The sequence below is a fragment of the Vidua macroura genome, chromosome 1 (genome assembly GCF_024509145.1).
Source record: "Vidua macroura isolate BioBank_ID:100142 chromosome 1, ASM2450914v1, whole genome shotgun sequence".
Taxonomy (NCBI): Eukaryota; Metazoa; Chordata; class Aves; order Passeriformes; family Viduidae; genus Vidua; species Vidua macroura.
The window spans coordinates 49,363,283-49,380,120 of record NC_071571.1 but is presented as its reverse complement, the minus strand read 5'-3'; the positions used below and the strand labels follow the sequence as shown (position 1 = coordinate 49,380,120).

Below are 16,838 nucleotides of genomic sequence, written 5' to 3'. Positions count from 1 at the left end.
CAAAACCTAAATTTCTCACCCAAGTTACATGCTATACTACTCTCTATAATCTATTTCACACCTTTGTGGACTCTAGTCTACCTTGAAGTCTTGGAAGCTTTTCTCCATGAATGAGGGTCAAAGTCAGTGCTTCTCTGGGGGTCAGGACCCCTCAGAGCAGAGAAATATTCCCTGTGCCCTGGGTTCCCACAGCTGACAAACTCGAATCCCACCTCCTTCTGAAAAAAATTTCTGCCACCATGCCATCTCTCCATGATTCCCTCCCAGCCCCACTACCTTTTTTTTTAATTGGCTTCCTGATGTACTAAGAGTTAAGAAAGAGAAAGCAGACTGCAGTGTAAGAACTTCCTGGAGAAGAAATATCAAATCCAATGAAGGCACAAAGATGAGGTTAAGGTCTTCCAAGATCACTGGTATAATAAAGCCTCCCTGTTTTTATGCAAACTCACTCTACAGCAATTACATAGTAAAGCACCAGGAACTGAACTGGCTGTCACTGGATGCTGCTGGGAGTTTTTGAGTAAAACACTTGACTCCAAAAACTGCAGCCGTTTGGGTTCTAAATATTCAATTGATAAAAGATGCCCTGACCAATATTCATCTAGTCCATAGGACAGAAGTCCAAAGGGGCATGGGGCTGAACTTTTTTTTGATATTTAATTCTGATATCTGAATTTTCTGCTAAAAAACCTCACATATCCCATTGATTGGGTATTTGAACACTGTGGATAGGATTTTCTTGTTTTTATGCTTCAAATCCACTATGTTAAGTCACAGCTAAGAAGAACAGAAATTTAAACAAAATCAGGGCAACTACAGCTGATGTGTTCAAATAAACAGAACCAATAAAGCCAATTTAATATAATTGGTGAATGTTTATAATTTCTTACATGCCTGAGCTTGTCTTACACTACTGCAAATGATATTGTTCTCTAACAACTTTAATTATCCTGTATATTCTTCCCTCACTCTCAAGCCTGTGCCATCTCACAATGGAGTGTAAGAGTGTAGGGAAAAAATACCAAGGGTTTTTGTCTTAGCCCAAGTGCTGATGCAAAGGTCATGCATGCAGAGGTCTCAGAGCACATTCTCAGAGACACAAACAGAGCAAGTACACATTCCAAACCATACTGAAGATGGCAACAAAAGGTGTAAGTGATGAAACCCCTTAAGTTTTCCAACAACTTACAAAATTAAAACCACTGATGAGATCATAGTAAATTACAGTAAGTGCTTGACATTAAGAAAACCTCAATTTCTAATGTAGAAACTACAGGCAATCTCCCACTTTATGTGAAACACAAAAGTATCAGTACAAGTCCCAAACTCTAAATATCTTGCCTGAGACACTAGTCAGTGGATGCTCAAAGAACACTCAGTAGAAAACAGCTAGGATAGAACACTCCTCTGTTCCATATGATATAGCTTTGGGGACTCAGCTTATAAAGTTCTTGAATTTAAAAATTCAAGTCGCTATTGGACTTTTCCTTCACGAACCTGTGCTTTCTGAACTGATCCAGGTATGTGTAGCCACTTCAACATTTTATCATTAACTCCATGGTTCCAAATTTTTTTTGGGGGGGAGTGTATATGTAAAAAGAAATACCTTTGTTTTGTTGTTTGCACTATTCAAATTCTTAGTTTCTTAGCTACTAGCTAGACTTTTCTTTTCCAAGAAGGCAGTTAAAAGCAGTCACCCTTTGAAACACACTTAGTCGTTTTTCAATTAATACATTACAAAAAAAACCCCTAAAACTAGAGTTACTTTTCATACCTATTCTTCCATCTTTACTATGACAATGCTGCCAATTGGTTTCAATGATATGTAGTACTTGTCCACCCATAAGAAACATTACTTCTTCGTTGTTAAATAATGATTTAAAAACCTGTATTTCAGTACAGTTGTTATCTCTGCCAAGAGCCACTACCTGAAAATTCCTAGCAAGCAAAGTGAGATTGGAACACCTACCCGAATGATGAACCTGATGGCTGCACACCCAGAGGTGGCCATCACTTTGGCGCTGTTGGGAACCAGGTTAAAAAGAGTAGGCACAATTGCTTCAGCGCCATGGTCAAACTTGTTTCCCAGAACAGTTGAAAGGTGGCTGTTTAGAGAAAACATAAATTAATTTCTTAGACTTAAAATAACAAAGTTCACTGTTGGTTTTAAAGACTCAACTTTCCAAACAACAGATTTTCTCAATTTCACGATTTCCAGGCACACTGAGAAACCAAACGCAAATTACTTTATTTCATAATGAAAAACAAATACTACAATTGGAAAGCCGAAATTTTCATGTCCACATAAAGTATCACTGTATTTCTGCTTTTTAACACACTTTGAGATGTATAAATCTAAAATTTGTAATAAATTATTGAGGATTTTTTTCCTTTTGAATGCAGGCAAAACTACTGAACTCACCAGAATCAGCCAACCATAAAATCTGACTCCCTTGCCTGTTAAAGGTTACGTTTTCAGTTTTAACAAATATAAAAACACATGCCACACACAGTAATTTAACTGTCCATTGCTGACAACAAATGCTTTTTTTGTGCAGAAAGACTATATAAAAAGAATTTGTAGCCAGCAGCAAATGACTCATCAAATATATCAAAGTTTTAGGGATCAAGGAAAATTCCAGGTTGTTAGGCCTGGATGAGAACACTTGCAGAGTACTTTTACACTGCTCCTGACTTCATGTTAGGAAACATTACTATTATTTTCTCAAAGTCTCTATTTCCTTGGAAAGAGCAGTTATATGCTTCAACATTTCACCTCGGTCTGTTCAAATAGGAGACCAGAAAAGCAACTATGAACTCTGTGGTGTTCCTGTTTCAGATAGCCACTGAAAACCAGTGGTTACACTAATGTCTTTCCAGAGGATAAAAAAAGTCATGGAAAACACAGAAATGGGAAAGACTACTCTGGTTTTCCCCTATGCCCTTGAATTTAAAGGAGTCCATGAGATGCTAATGGTGAACATTTTATTTTAGTTTAGCCACAACTTCTAAAATTATCATGGTAATCTGTCTCTTGCCCAGAGAGACAACCCTGGAAGTGTTCAAGGCTAGGCTGGATGGGGCTTTGAGCAACCTGGTCCTGTGCAAGGTGTCCCTGCATTGCCAGCGGGGTTGGAACTACAGATGATCTTTAAGGTCCCTTCCAACCCAAACCCACTCCATGATTCTGAGTCGTATTACCTCAGAAAACCGCTCTATGTTCAAACCACTACAGTGCTATTCATGTTGTCTTTACAAGCAGTGCCAGTGAAGTGCTGTGCCAATCACCCAAGCATAAATGATCCTAAGATAAGTCCCCAATATCATTCACAGAAGTTTGTATTAACCTACACTAATGACGACTTGGCAATGATGGTAACTGGTTATTCACATACAATTTGTTACAGGATTATCAACTACATGTATCCCCTCTGAGAACAAATTCCTTTAAGCACTTCTTTTCCTCTGCGGCTTCAGATCCAGACTTGACTCTTTATCAGTCACAGTATACAGCAGTCCAATGAGAGAATCTCTCCTGGGACACTGAGAAAGCACCTCTAAGCCAACCTCACAGTAACATCTAGCACGGTGCACAAAGGCGCATGAACTTTACTTACGCTACAGTAATGCAGGCTTCTCTAACCACCTGCGATCTGAGATCCTTGGCTGACAGCTTGAAAGCACCATCCAACAGCCGTAAATGCTGGAAAAACCCATCGTACTGTGCAGCTCCAGCAACGAGCAAGGACCGAACCTTCTTCAGCTGAAAAAACCAGCACGTTTGGGTTAGGATATCCATTTCAAAACAGAAGAAAAATGAACAGCTTCACTATGCAAAAACACATGTTGGCATGTCTTTAAAGCAAAATTTTCAAACTATATGGCAGTAATTTAAAAAAACTGTCCAAAATTTATATTAAGTACTAGAGCTAAAAAAAAAATCTGAGTCCAGAATACAAATACACGACAAACCCATAACTCTGTTCACATACCTGTTTATAAAAAATTAAGATGCCATAAACCTGATTAAAAAATATAAATGGTACATATACACAAACATTTTAACATTTTAAGTGCAACTTTTCATAGCTGTACACAAGAGATATTAATGCTAGCAGTTAACCTGTAAAATATGCAACTTTGCATAAATGCCAAACTTAAACATATATGACGGCTTCTAGAAAAGCTTCCCTTTAAATGTCAGCAAAAATGCATTTTAGACTTAAAAAAATACTCAAAGGTACTTGGTATACAGAAATTCAAGGTGCAAAAATTAAAATGAAAATTTCTTTCATTACCTGGAGTGCAATGACTTAAAGAAAAAAAACCACATTTTAAAATATCTGTCTCTCTGTGCTTTATGAAATACACCCACCCAAGCCTGAAATCAGATAAAAAGTTTACCGCATTAGTTCGCTGATCCCAATCATGTTTGTCATCTGAGAGAATTTCCCTGATTTTGTTCAACGTTTCTTCAAGTTCTCGACTAGAATAGATCTGAAGTATTAAAAATAAAAAAAAAACAAACCAGGAAGTTCATATTGTTAATATCCCAGGTAATGTGATGAAGAAAAATATCTTGAGAATAGTGAAAATACAATCCTAATCCCACAAATCTTACTCCCCAAAGTTCCAGAGACCTGTGTAAGAGTTATAAATGGGCATTTTAACACCAATCTGTAAAGATATCACTGAATAATGAATATTCATGGAAAAAAAAAAAAGGCTGAAGAAGCAACATTTTCCTTCCAGAATTTTCCTTTCCTTTAAATTCATCTCAAAGATTTTACCGTTCACCTTTGTGATGAGCTAACCATATCCACAATTTCATTAACTCCACTTAAAAAAATAAATAATAGGAGCAGAGGCTTTAGATATTCTGCTGCAATACTACTGAAACTCAGTTTCAATTTTCATACTCTTATAATGAAACTCAATCAACATTTTAACTCATTGCAACTCTTTTGGACCTGGGACTCTGAGGAACTAACTGGGCTGTAAGAACACTAAAATTAGAATTTGTCTGAAAAATTAAATTAAAAGGATTCCATAGCTTCTGTATGTATTGCTACTTGAAGACTATAATTTATTACCTTTTACAGTCAGTAAATAAATATAAGGAGCCACCTCTAGACAGAATTCTCACTATACAGTAAGACCACCAATACTAAAGCCTGAACAATCTAATAATGCAAGTCACTATTTGTTTATAAATGAATTAATGTCTTTATTGAACTGTACATGTATAAGTACAGATTTTTAAAGAAGAATAAAAAGCCTACTCATGAAAAAATATAATTTTCAAATTAATTTATTTCCCTTCTATTTTCCTGGACATAACTCAAAGGACGTTTTTTTCTGCTTCCACTGTATACACAAAATTTAAAGTTTTTTTCCCTTCAGACTGAGAAAAACTTAAAGAGAATATGAAGCAAATTAGTAAGCAGAAACTTAATCTAGCGAGGGTTTTGTTTTGTTGGGTTTTTTTAGAGTATTTTCAGCTAAAAATACATTTCCAGTTTTTTGGATCAGAAGTTTTTTTAAGTAATCACATCGGGCAAAACTCACCGGCCCATACACAAGCACCTGATGCCACCTGAGACACCATTTAATATATATTTGTGTATACTGGTAGCCTATTAATAGTTGTTAAACAGCCCTAGTTTATTCTAACACTAATTCTCTAAGTACCATACTCTTAAAAAAAGTAAGTATTGAGTGTGTCTCAGTAAGCTTTTTTATCAAAATTAATTTCCATTCTGAAAGAAAATTTGTATTTTTCTTTGAAAGTGTAAAGGACTAGTCAGTGGTTAACTCAAGATGCAGTTTTATATTACAGTGACACTTCATGCCATCGGAATTCATGACATGATTCAACCTCCTCAGAATCTCCCTTTACCATAACCCTCTTTGACCTGTCTCCTGCTCAGTTCAAACCTTTAATACCCAGAAAGCTCATCCTACAAGAGGACAGGTGAAAATTTCTTTGAAAACTCAGCATTTCTCTGTGAATTTATCATAAAGTAAGATGGAACAAGAAGGGAAGCAGGATGATGCCTTTTGGTGGTGTCTAACTGAGGACTGTTCAATGCACACTCAAATCTCGGAAGTCCTGGTCAAGGTACAAAAAGTTTTTGCAAGCTGTTTCATTAAGTCCTGAAAATATAACTTTTTTGTTGTCAGCCTCTGTGTCATAAGAGACCATGTTGTACAGTATAGTTACTGCTGCAAGACTAAAACATGCTGGGCACCAGGCAAACACAGAAGCAACCTGTACAACAGGTCTACCCTATTAGCATTTCCAGGCAAATAATTGATTTTTTTTCTTTAATTACCTGGCACAAATAGAACTGGACTTAGGAATATTCAAATTGACATTGCAGTGTAGAATTTAATAAATGGTATAATTTTATTTTGTCATGAAATGAAAACCATAACTCCACTGAAAAATCCTGTATTTTCAAGACTGTACATACCTGTCTTAATTTCATAGGAATAAAAGGCAGTATTTTAATAATTTCTTTTCTCCTTGGCGTCAGTTAATTATACTTTTAGCAGGCCAAGATGAAATTATGTGTTCAGCCAATGACATAATACATTTTTTGCTCACAAGTTCCCACATCAGACTTTATAAAAGAACTGAATTTGTTTTCAAACAAATTTTAGCTATTAATGGGAGTTACTCCTAATAACCCAAACACAGAATTTTCTTCTGTTTCAGCAAAGGTTTAAGTTGTAAAAACAGTATGGTTGTAATTTTGAATATGAAGGTACAATCCTGTTACTATAGTACTTTTTGGCACACAGATCCATCAGACTACATCTAAAAATCACCCATCTTCTTCATAAACTGCTGCTATCCATTAGAGGGCAATATAAACACAACTGTAACATATATTGTAATATAAAAGCAACTGTAACATCAAAGACAGAAAAATTAAAAGTTCAAACACAAGTAAAGAGAATAACTATACTGATGGAAAGTATTTTCACTATGGGGATTAAAAACTGGGTACAAGTAAACAATATGACATTCCTAAAAAAGATGAGCACTCATATGAACCACTTACCAGAAAGTCAAATCTACCATTGGAGACCTATAAGGACGACTTGAAACATATCCACACTGTAAGTAATCTTAATTTATTTGATTAATTCAAATGCACTTAATCTTGATCCAGATTTTAATCTGGTTTTCCATATAGTTTCTTTTCTTACTTTCATTGAAGCCACTATTCAAACTCATAAATGCAGTGAAAAGAGAAGAGACACAGGAATGGGCCCAATAACATCAAACAACTCTCTCTCCTCATGCTGTCCTTTGGTTTTAGGATAATTTGTTAAACTACAGGTCACAAACATTCTTTCTTCACAAGTCTAACAGAGAAATATCCCCCTTCCTTAGTAATTAACATGGTCACAGAATGTGAAATCTGGTTTTCTTTTTCTGAAAGATCAGAGACTGTCCACAACCAGAAGCATGAAGTTGGCCAGGAAGTTATTATTCCTAAGGACACGGAAAAAAATAATGTTTTTTTATCTTGCATGCTCATCCATGAGCCAAACAGGTAATTTTGGAGCCAGCTACACTTTTCTCTCCTGCCTCCTCACCTCAGCTTGAGGGAGATTAGTAAAGACAAATGTCTTTCTCCTCTATCTCCTGCAGCTTAGAGAATGACCTACCTTCCTAGGCCATTCAGCAGTCAGACAGAAAATAACATGTGTTGGTCCATGTCCTGTGGTCATCCCAGTTTTGTTCCTGCAGTGTTACCAGCCAGCCTGAGTAATCTGAGAACTCTGTGTGGGACTGTGCTTGAGACTGCACACACTAAGGCACTGAACAACAACAACAAACTGCACTGAACTACAAGGAACTATTCTCTGTTCTGTGGAACATGGCTCTGTTCAACATAAAAGGAATAAGCAATATTAAGAGTTGCATGTTTTTATCCTCCAAAGAATTTTTAATACAGTCTGAAGAGGCAAAGATACATAAAGCTCTTAACAGTGTTAGACAAAGACTTCCTTGATGTGACAGGGATCATGGAGATTGAGTGCTCCTTCATGAAAGCAGACAGTATTGCTGCCTGCAGAAGCAGATCTAACAAATAACTATGCTTGGGAAATAAAAATAGAACAAAAGTACAAATCAAGAAAGGGGAGTCTTACAAAATCCTTCTGTCATTTGGGAACTATGGTTTACTGAGATTTTGGTTGTGTTCCACACCACGGCTGCTCAAGGAAAACTTATTCAAAATAGCCCTCGTACGTTACACACATATTAAATGACTCAACTATGTGAAAATATCAAATACATGCAATTCCCACACTAAAAGAACAGAAATTCAAATCTGATCTCTTAATTAAGAACTCAAAATCCAACAAGTTCATTAGTATGAAAATAAGGCAGTAGATTAAATTTTTTTAAGCACTACTAGAATAAGGACATGTATACCAGACACACATCATTACAATTCAGGCAAATTTGAAAATACCATTCTTGCTGTTTAAATTATTTGCCTGTATTACTTGATTATGCCTTGAAATTGTAGCCCTAAACTTTCCCAACATCATGTTAATCTTTTTCTTATTAAAACATCCAATTATTTTCACTAGTTCCCTGAAAAGGTTTGAGAAAAGCAATAAGGCATTTTAGCCAAAACACAATGTGGTATTAATTAGTAGGACAGTCAAGAAAAGGTGGCACTTTTTTTGGTAACTCCTGGGAAAATATAAAGAGCTTTCCATGGACACTCTAAGGTCAGAGAGAGGGAAAAGTAATGATGCTTGCTTAAACAATGTAAAATTATGTAAATTTTAAAAGCAGGTTAACCCATTATTACAAATAACATATTTCTGAAGACAAACATGAATACACACAGCATCTCACCTGTACAGTAGGAACATCTGTAAATGCCTTAATAAAATCATCCTCATCCACAGCTCCAGCTCCTCCTTCTTTAGAGGAACCTAAATAAACATAAAATACTGTTAAACAGGATGTAACATACATCAAGGTTTTAAATCTCTTACAACAATCTTTCACCATACGTACTTTCAAACATTTAATATATCTTACAAAAATGCTGCATTTTTGTGTAGATTTGTACATAATGTGTAGAATCACAACTCCTTGAACTCTGACGTCACCATAAGAAAAAAAATTTACCTTTTTTTAACCCAAAATGAACAATTCCAAGTAATTTCCAATTTGACAAATTTAATGGTGTCATAATTTTTATTTTTGTGTCTAATTTGAAACATGTTTCATATAACAATCCTCTAGCAGCTGTTTGCATTCAATTCTGAGACCTGCAACCTGACAACAAAAATGTTCTAAAATAAAGCCCCAAATTTCAAACTATTTACCAAAACAAGAGCTATTCATCACTAAATGCAATTCCTCAGGATGAATTTTCATCTTAACATATGTGCCTTAAGTAATCAACCCTGAAAGTCTGGGAGTTGATTTCTGTGTTTTCCAGTATTCTCACATGAATCTAAGAAGTGTGAGGTACATTTCTTAGTCTTAAGGTTACAAGAATTTCAACAACAAAAGAGAAGACATAGTGAGGAGAATCTGCACTGGAGCCAAATCTGAACTTCGGTGACCTTGTTTTCTGACCACTCACGATGGAACTGTTCTCACATGACAGCCAAAGATGCCCAGCAGAAGGACCAGGGAAGAACACTGACAGCTAACCACTTGCTGGTTTCACACTGGTATACCTTGCAAATTTAATTAACATCTTGTCTTAGAAGCTAAGACAACTCTAAGCAAGAAAACTATTTGAAAACAATGTCTGGAGTTTACTTTCCTGCAAAAACTTACGTTATCAAGAAAGACCCATTTTTTAAAGAAATTAGCTCAAGTCTGCTATCAAATCAAAGAACAAGGTCATCAAGTCCAGGCTACGCTACAAGTCTAGAACTCCAAGCACAAGGTGAAGCTTGGCAGAATCCTTAATTATCTTCAATAATTGCATCAGGAAGAAAATACGACAAAACATATAAACCACATGGAATCAGTCCAGTTGAACATTTCCTTTCTGAATGGAAAAACAATCTGTCATAGCAAATGAGTATTTGGGAACAAGTGCCTCTTTCAGAGTGAGGCCTACAGGATAGATGGAAGAATGTCCTCCCTAACTGGAAGAATGAAATGGAGGCATCACACACAGAAGACACATATTTTACTAACTACAGAACAAATAAAAAACATAAAGAAAAAGCATTTAAGAGGCTGAGTAGTCAACCAGAACAAAAAGCTAGGAATTCTTGATGAACCAAATTTTTGGTGGCTGCACTCTAAGAATCATGGTTTACAGACCCTGACTCTTAATTATAGTGAAGGAAGTTATGTCTGCTATGTTTGTATACATGTGCTGTTTGGAAGTACGAGGGTGTACTACTACTACAAATTTGGTGGCAAACTTACTAGATCTCAACACTGCTCTGCAGAACAAGATCTCTCACATACCTTTGTGGCTCATTAGTGTAAAACCACAGAATCTGGACACAGTACCTGCAGTATGATATAGGAACATCTTATAGATTTTGAGGCCTTAGCTCTCAAAGGATGCTGTAAAGAGATGCTGTACACAACACATTTCAAACATGTGTACCTCCAACACCATCTGTCACAATTGCCAGTGGCAGCCAGAAGAGAAAAAAGAAATTATAACCACCTACTTCTTCTCGTTCCAGAGAGTAGAGGGAACAAACCCTTCCATAAAGTTAATGACTATTTGAGCAGCTAAAAAATTGAAGAGGGAAAGAACACATCCTTCTGCCACACAAACTTGTACAGCTCTTCAAAGGGAGAATACGCTTGTCAGAGCAGAATTTTGCGGAGAGACATCTAGAAAGAAGTAATTTGGCCCAGTGTAAAAGTAGGTGGTACAAACACGTTAAAAGTGGGTGATACAAACAGCTACGTACATGCTCAGTCATAACCTCATTTGTTTGTCCACAAATACTCTGACATTTAAGAAAGTCTCATAGAAACAAAACAATCAGAGTCAATATACAATACCTACTCTGGAAAAGTAAATAGAAAAGTAAAGTTATAAAAGCTCTGTATTATTATTCAGTTACACAAATACACAAATACCTATGCTAACACAGGGAAAAAAGTACTTTGCATTCCCATCATTTATTTACCAATTTTTTTTAGGGAATGAACTACAGAAACATTACAAACTGACACATATAGGCCATGAACAGAAAAATATAGAAAAATGTTTGGATTTCAAGTATTTCTAATTCACTGCTGTACATCATAAAGAAAAAGATTAAAAGGAGATGAAGTTGCCCTTGCTAAGTAAGTAGATGCTGTCACCTTCAGTCTGCCCTAAAGTATCGCTTCTACAATTAGGAAACAGCATGCCTTACATGACAGATATTTCTAGCACCTAAACATCATCTAGTAATGCATCCTGAGCAGTAAGGGAAAATCCTTTATCCAAGGAATGACAATTTTTTACTTCAAAAAGAGCAAGAGGAGGGACAGACTACTATTTAAAATTAATTTGACATAGTCCAGACACCGAGAACTTTCCATCTTCTTGAGTTTCAACAACTAGCTCACATCTACAAACCAATTTTCTTTTAAATTAATACTCTCCAAAAGTTGTTTTATTAACTGGTAGTAAAAAATTACGTGGTTCAAAGTAATCTGTAAACCACACTTCACTTCTATTTCACTGATCTTTCTCCTCAACAGCATGATGGCATACACATACCAGAACAAAATATGAAGAATAACTTCTCTTCATATAGTATAGAAGCTAGAGGTCCACACTTCTTAAAGAGGAAAAATACTGTTCCATTTTTCCCTTCCCTTTCCAATCTCTAAGTATTTTTACCAATTCTGTTTACCAAGTCACTGTTTCTGCAGAGACAATAAAAAAATGACAGAACTCCACCTGCTGTTTCCCAGTTCAGGACAGTATTTTACTGTGCTAACAAGATACATAACAGTCATACACATGCAGATGCCTTCAAAGGATCTCTCAGGCTTTTGTAAGGCTTGACTCTCCTCCACAAAAGCAACACCAGAGTTTTACTAAATTCTCAATTCAGACAGTGCTGCTTCCAGACCCCAAACTGATATATCTGACAGAGCACATATATAAGCTGTTTTGTTGCTTACCTTCTCAGACCAAGCTTGTGATTACTAATTTCTTATATATCTCTCTAGTATTAATTCCTTCCACTGAAAAGTGCATGTTCAAGGCTCCCCACGGAACACACAGCCCTTTGACCAAATACGGACAAGTTCAGCTACTGCATTCCTAAAGGCAAGAACACTATAAACAATTCTAGGGGGCTTTAACCCCACTGCATTTTTAACATTTTTAAATGCTCAGCACACAGCTAAAATCCAGAGCCTCATCAGCTGGTTAATTATATTACCCTGTCTTTGGACTTGAATCCAACTGAGCTTTTTTTCAGCTGAGACCCAGAAGAAAAAAATTCTCTCATGGAGAGGAATAAAAATTCATATAAGACATTTATGCACATTGTTTGTTAGCTTTCATTCCTAACCTTTACTTTTTCTTATCCTTCAAACCTTCTAGTTAGACAGATTCTCAGAGAGCCCTGGAAGCCTCAGTTCTACTTCAAGAAGCTGGTGAGAATATATCAAACATAACAGACAGACTTGAAATGGAAGCACATCATGGCAGCTGAAGCCTCTCTCAGTTTTACAGTGGAGTGGTGGGGGGTTTTGATAGGTTTCTCTTTTTTGTGTGTGCATCTTCAGGTTTGTTTTCTTTTTTAAACTGAAGCTCAGTGAGTTTGGAAATAGAGGCAAAAAAAAAAAAAATCCCTCACTTCCTGCAGACTGCTAACAGAGATGACACTTTCATGAGTTAAACATAAAGGTTTCTAACACTTTGCAAGGCCCTAGGAGTCTTTTTTTGGAAGAAGGTTTATTCCAGTCATAAGGCTGAGTTCAGCACTGAGAATAACTCAGCACCAGAAAGGGTACTGTATGCAAGCAAGGGAATTACCCAGCCTTTTGTGAAATCATTTTTTTGACCCAGGAGTTAATTCCTGCAGTTGAGTTCTTCCACTCTTCAGACTAAAACACTTGAAATACTTCCAATATATCACAACTTTGGAATGTTCACTTGCTCTACTGCCTTGATGCTCTCCCCAGTATTATCTGCAAATTTGTACATCATGGGATGACAAAACAATGGGACAACAATATATGGAAAAAAAAAAAAAAGATGCTGAATGTGATTTTTGGACTTGTATTCCTGTTTTGAAAAAAAGAACCGCTAATTCAAAGCATGCCTAACTGTTAAATAAAGTACACAAGTGCTGGCCTAAAAGTATAAAAAAAAAAATTTGCTCCATTTGTATTTGGTAGCAGGCCTTTACTAGTCAAATTCATTTTTTTCTACTTTCATAAGACTTTTGCCAAAAATTTTACAACAAAAAATTTCACTGTGAAAAAAGGGAATTTCAGGGTATAGAAACTTACAAGTCTAACAAATACTCAAAAACTGTTTCACTTTTTGTTCCTAAATACTTTTCTCAAAATATTTCCCTAAAAAAAAAAAACCCAACTATTTTCTGATACAACATGCATCACAATTTAACATCAGTAAACTCTGAAAGGGATACTGTTTCTCAGATGTCTTTTATCCTGCAGAAGTCTCTAACTGTAGGCAACAACTATCTTACTTAAGAATACACCTACAGTAAAATGATGGGGACTACAATTTTTTTTTTTTTTTGGAAAGACTAAATGTTACACCTTTGTCTCAGCCAATTCAAAAACTTCTTTTCTTATCTATCAGAGACTGAAGCAAAACATGCAGTTCATTCTCGACTGAAAGAAAAAACTACTGTTACCCTTTTGGCTTTGTAGGTTAACAAACAATCAGCTGTAAATTAGGAACAGACAGCAGCTTCAGCTCTGCGTGGGATAAATGGGCAGGATAAGCTCAAGTACTTACTCAGCTTTTCATATAATAGGTTAACTGGCAACTCCCACTCACTCCTACTGACCTCTCTCATTCTAGCACTGGTACGGCTGAGCACTAAGTCATAAAAGGGAGGGGCTAAACCAAGAATAAAATAAACTGGCCAAGATGAATAGTTTCACTGAGCAAGTTCCCTAGTCTGGCTCACTGTGGGGCCAAACAAACACCAAGACAGCACAATCCAGTGGCTGACTCAGGATACAAATGAGTTAGAGAAGACATGGAAGGAAATTAGCCCGGGCAGCTTAAAAAAGTACAGCTGCTGAAAGTCTAAGTATAGGCTGAGGGGAATAGAGCAATACTTAAACAAAATGAACTCAAGGAAGGACAACTGCAAAAGCTACATGGTGAAATGGACAGCCTCTCTCACAAGACCGGGAGTGGAGTGGATCTAAGGAAAGTGCTGACACCAAACAAAAATAAACAAACAAACAAGCCAATGCACACACAAGCTATAAATAATAGATCACAACAATCCTATCAATGATGAAGACACGAAACCTAATTGTTTCTTCAGCATGGTAGTTGCAATAATAACCACATTCTGTTCCCAGCCATGGTGGGCAGATGTTGCAAGTGTCATATTTAATTATTTGAATGTACATTCTGCTGTCTGTTAGTCTCTGTAACTGGGATTTTTCCTGAAATCTTCTGTAGCTCTCAGTCTTTGCAAAATCTACTTGTTCATCCTTGGGTCAGGCCTCATTATTTACTATTAAAGTAAATAATGTTGAGGTATCTGTTGGGGGCCAGGGAAGGAAATTTCCAGTGCTTCATGATCTGAATTACAACCCCTGAGATGGCAAGGGTGACTTTTAAGGCAAATTACTCTGATACTACTCTCCTGTACAGACTGATCTCAATCTCAGTAACTCAGTAAGGACTCTCTTTATCCTTTCAGGTATCATGAGATTACAAAAATAGTCTAGAATAGCATCTTTTCCTAAGTCTGGTTCTGTAAAACAGGAAACAAATGTTCAGAAAATTGGCTGGAGACTGAGAAGTTTTGAAAATTCCCTTCAGGTTTTAAACTACTGAGTTATCTAAAGCTATTTGATATACTGTGCATAGAGACTTGATGTATTAACAGATTTTAACATTCTAAATGCTCTTATTCCCATGTTTGAAAAACTGATCCGTGAACTTCAACTGACATACCTGAATAAAACCTCCCATAAAACTAGCAAATAAGTATTCTTCAGTCTCAAGTATCTGTATGAAGCACAAAGATTTTCTTTCATCTTTGGGTGATTGAGAGTCACTCCGTATAGATGCTTTCAGCTTGCCTGCTTAAGTTAGGAAAACATTTAAGAGCAACAAAGAAGCAGCAGGTGCTCAAGTAAAAACCACTTGGATTAACATTAGACAAGACTTTTTTTTTTTTAGACAAGACCCATAGTTTCAGATAATTACACTGGTAAATCCTATAGGATGGATATAATTAGACCAACTTAGATAAAATTAAGTAGTAAGTAAGATAAAATTAAGTAACTTGTACTGTCAGCATCACTTACTGGCTTTGCTGTATAAGTTAAGAAACAGATCATGCTGCTAATTGACACAACTCTGCCAATAAAACTGTGGGGAAGACCAAACCATTAAGAGCTGCAGAGATTCTAGCTTAGAGAAGTTTTCATCAACTGAATTTCGGCTGCCTTGTGTCCATTTCCTGAGAAAACAGCAACTGCATCTGCAAACAAGTTAACTCCCCATTCTCCAAAACCTCTCTGTTATCATAAACTTTTGCAAGCCCACACCTTGTCTACCAGAGAAACCTCACAAACAGAAGTTCACTGGGAGATTAACTTACTGGGTTGCTCAACACATTTGTCTTATGGTAGTTATTACCTGCATAGAGGGAAACAGGAGAGTGAGAGAACAGCAAAAGGAACCTGTACCAGTCTCATGGGCCACTGCAGTTCATGATTCAGTAACTTAGCCTAAAATGCCTCTGACTGAAGCTGCCTTTGACAAAGATACCCAGGCAGGCAACTAGTATCAGCAAACCTGTTCAGTTGTTCCAACATAAGCCAGCTGAGTTTTTGAAATGAATTTCAGAATAATGTTTTTAAATCATCAGATACAATACTAAACCCAAATGAACCTTTTTTTTTCCTTCCCAGCATCTCCACTGGCAAAGCCTTCCTGTTGTTTTTAACCAGCTTAGAAAACAATTCAAGTGACCAAGCAGAATAGAAAAGCATTCACCAGAAAGCCTACTTTAAGGAAACTGACAGATGAATCCTGTCATGTTCAGCCCCAGTGACTGACATTCACTCTGAACTGACTTGTCCACCCCACTTCCTCCAATGCCAAAAATCATCATCCCTGAGGCACCCAGAAAGTCATTCAAACTGAAACAGCAGCATAAACTGAACAAAACAGCACAATATCTTGAAATACCTTTATAATACCTTGTATCCCTTACTTTATCTGCCTATGTTGGAAATTTGGCAGACACAGTTACAGAACTTCCCAAGACAGCCCTGTACTGCCCCTGTTCCATTAAAACATTCCTCCTACATGCCAGGGACATTGCTCATGAACAGAAGTTTCCACCCAACAAGTGAGTATGCTGTCTCTGAGGGCTGAGATGCTAAGCAGGTCTCTCCATACAATTATACACCCCATGAGAGAACAGGAGCAGGAGGGACAAGCAGAAATTAGGAGTAAGTGCACTTACAAGGAAGAAAGTGGTGCCAGGTTTTCAACTATTAGGATAGCACATCTCAAGCCTTGAGGTGTGACATGTTAATCAGTTACAAATAAAGGACTCCTGTACTAAGAGGAAGCACAAAATAATTCTTAGGTGGACTGAAGATGACAGCACCAGCACAC

At 36.6% G+C, this 16,838-nt stretch overlaps 1 protein-coding gene across 11 annotated transcripts in view; it reads right to left on the bottom strand.

The window, feature by feature from the left end:
- CLASP2 (cytoplasmic linker associated protein 2) overlaps nucleotides 1–16,838 on the bottom strand; it is a 144,892-nt gene that overhangs the window by 62,135 nt on the left and 65,919 nt on the right. For all 11 annotated transcript variants that reach the window (XM_053970743.1, XM_053970750.1, XM_053970759.1 and 8 more), the window contains 4 exons: nucleotides 8,891–8,970; nucleotides 4,405–4,497; nucleotides 3,618–3,763; nucleotides 1,970–2,105 (listed from right to left, as the gene is read on the bottom strand). In XM_053970743.1, the coding sequence (XP_053826718.1) occupies nucleotides 1,970–2,105; nucleotides 3,618–3,763; nucleotides 4,405–4,497; nucleotides 8,891–8,970 (455 nt within the window). The remainder of the gene's footprint in view (nucleotides 1–1,969; nucleotides 2,106–3,617; nucleotides 3,764–4,404; nucleotides 4,498–8,890; nucleotides 8,971–16,838) is intronic.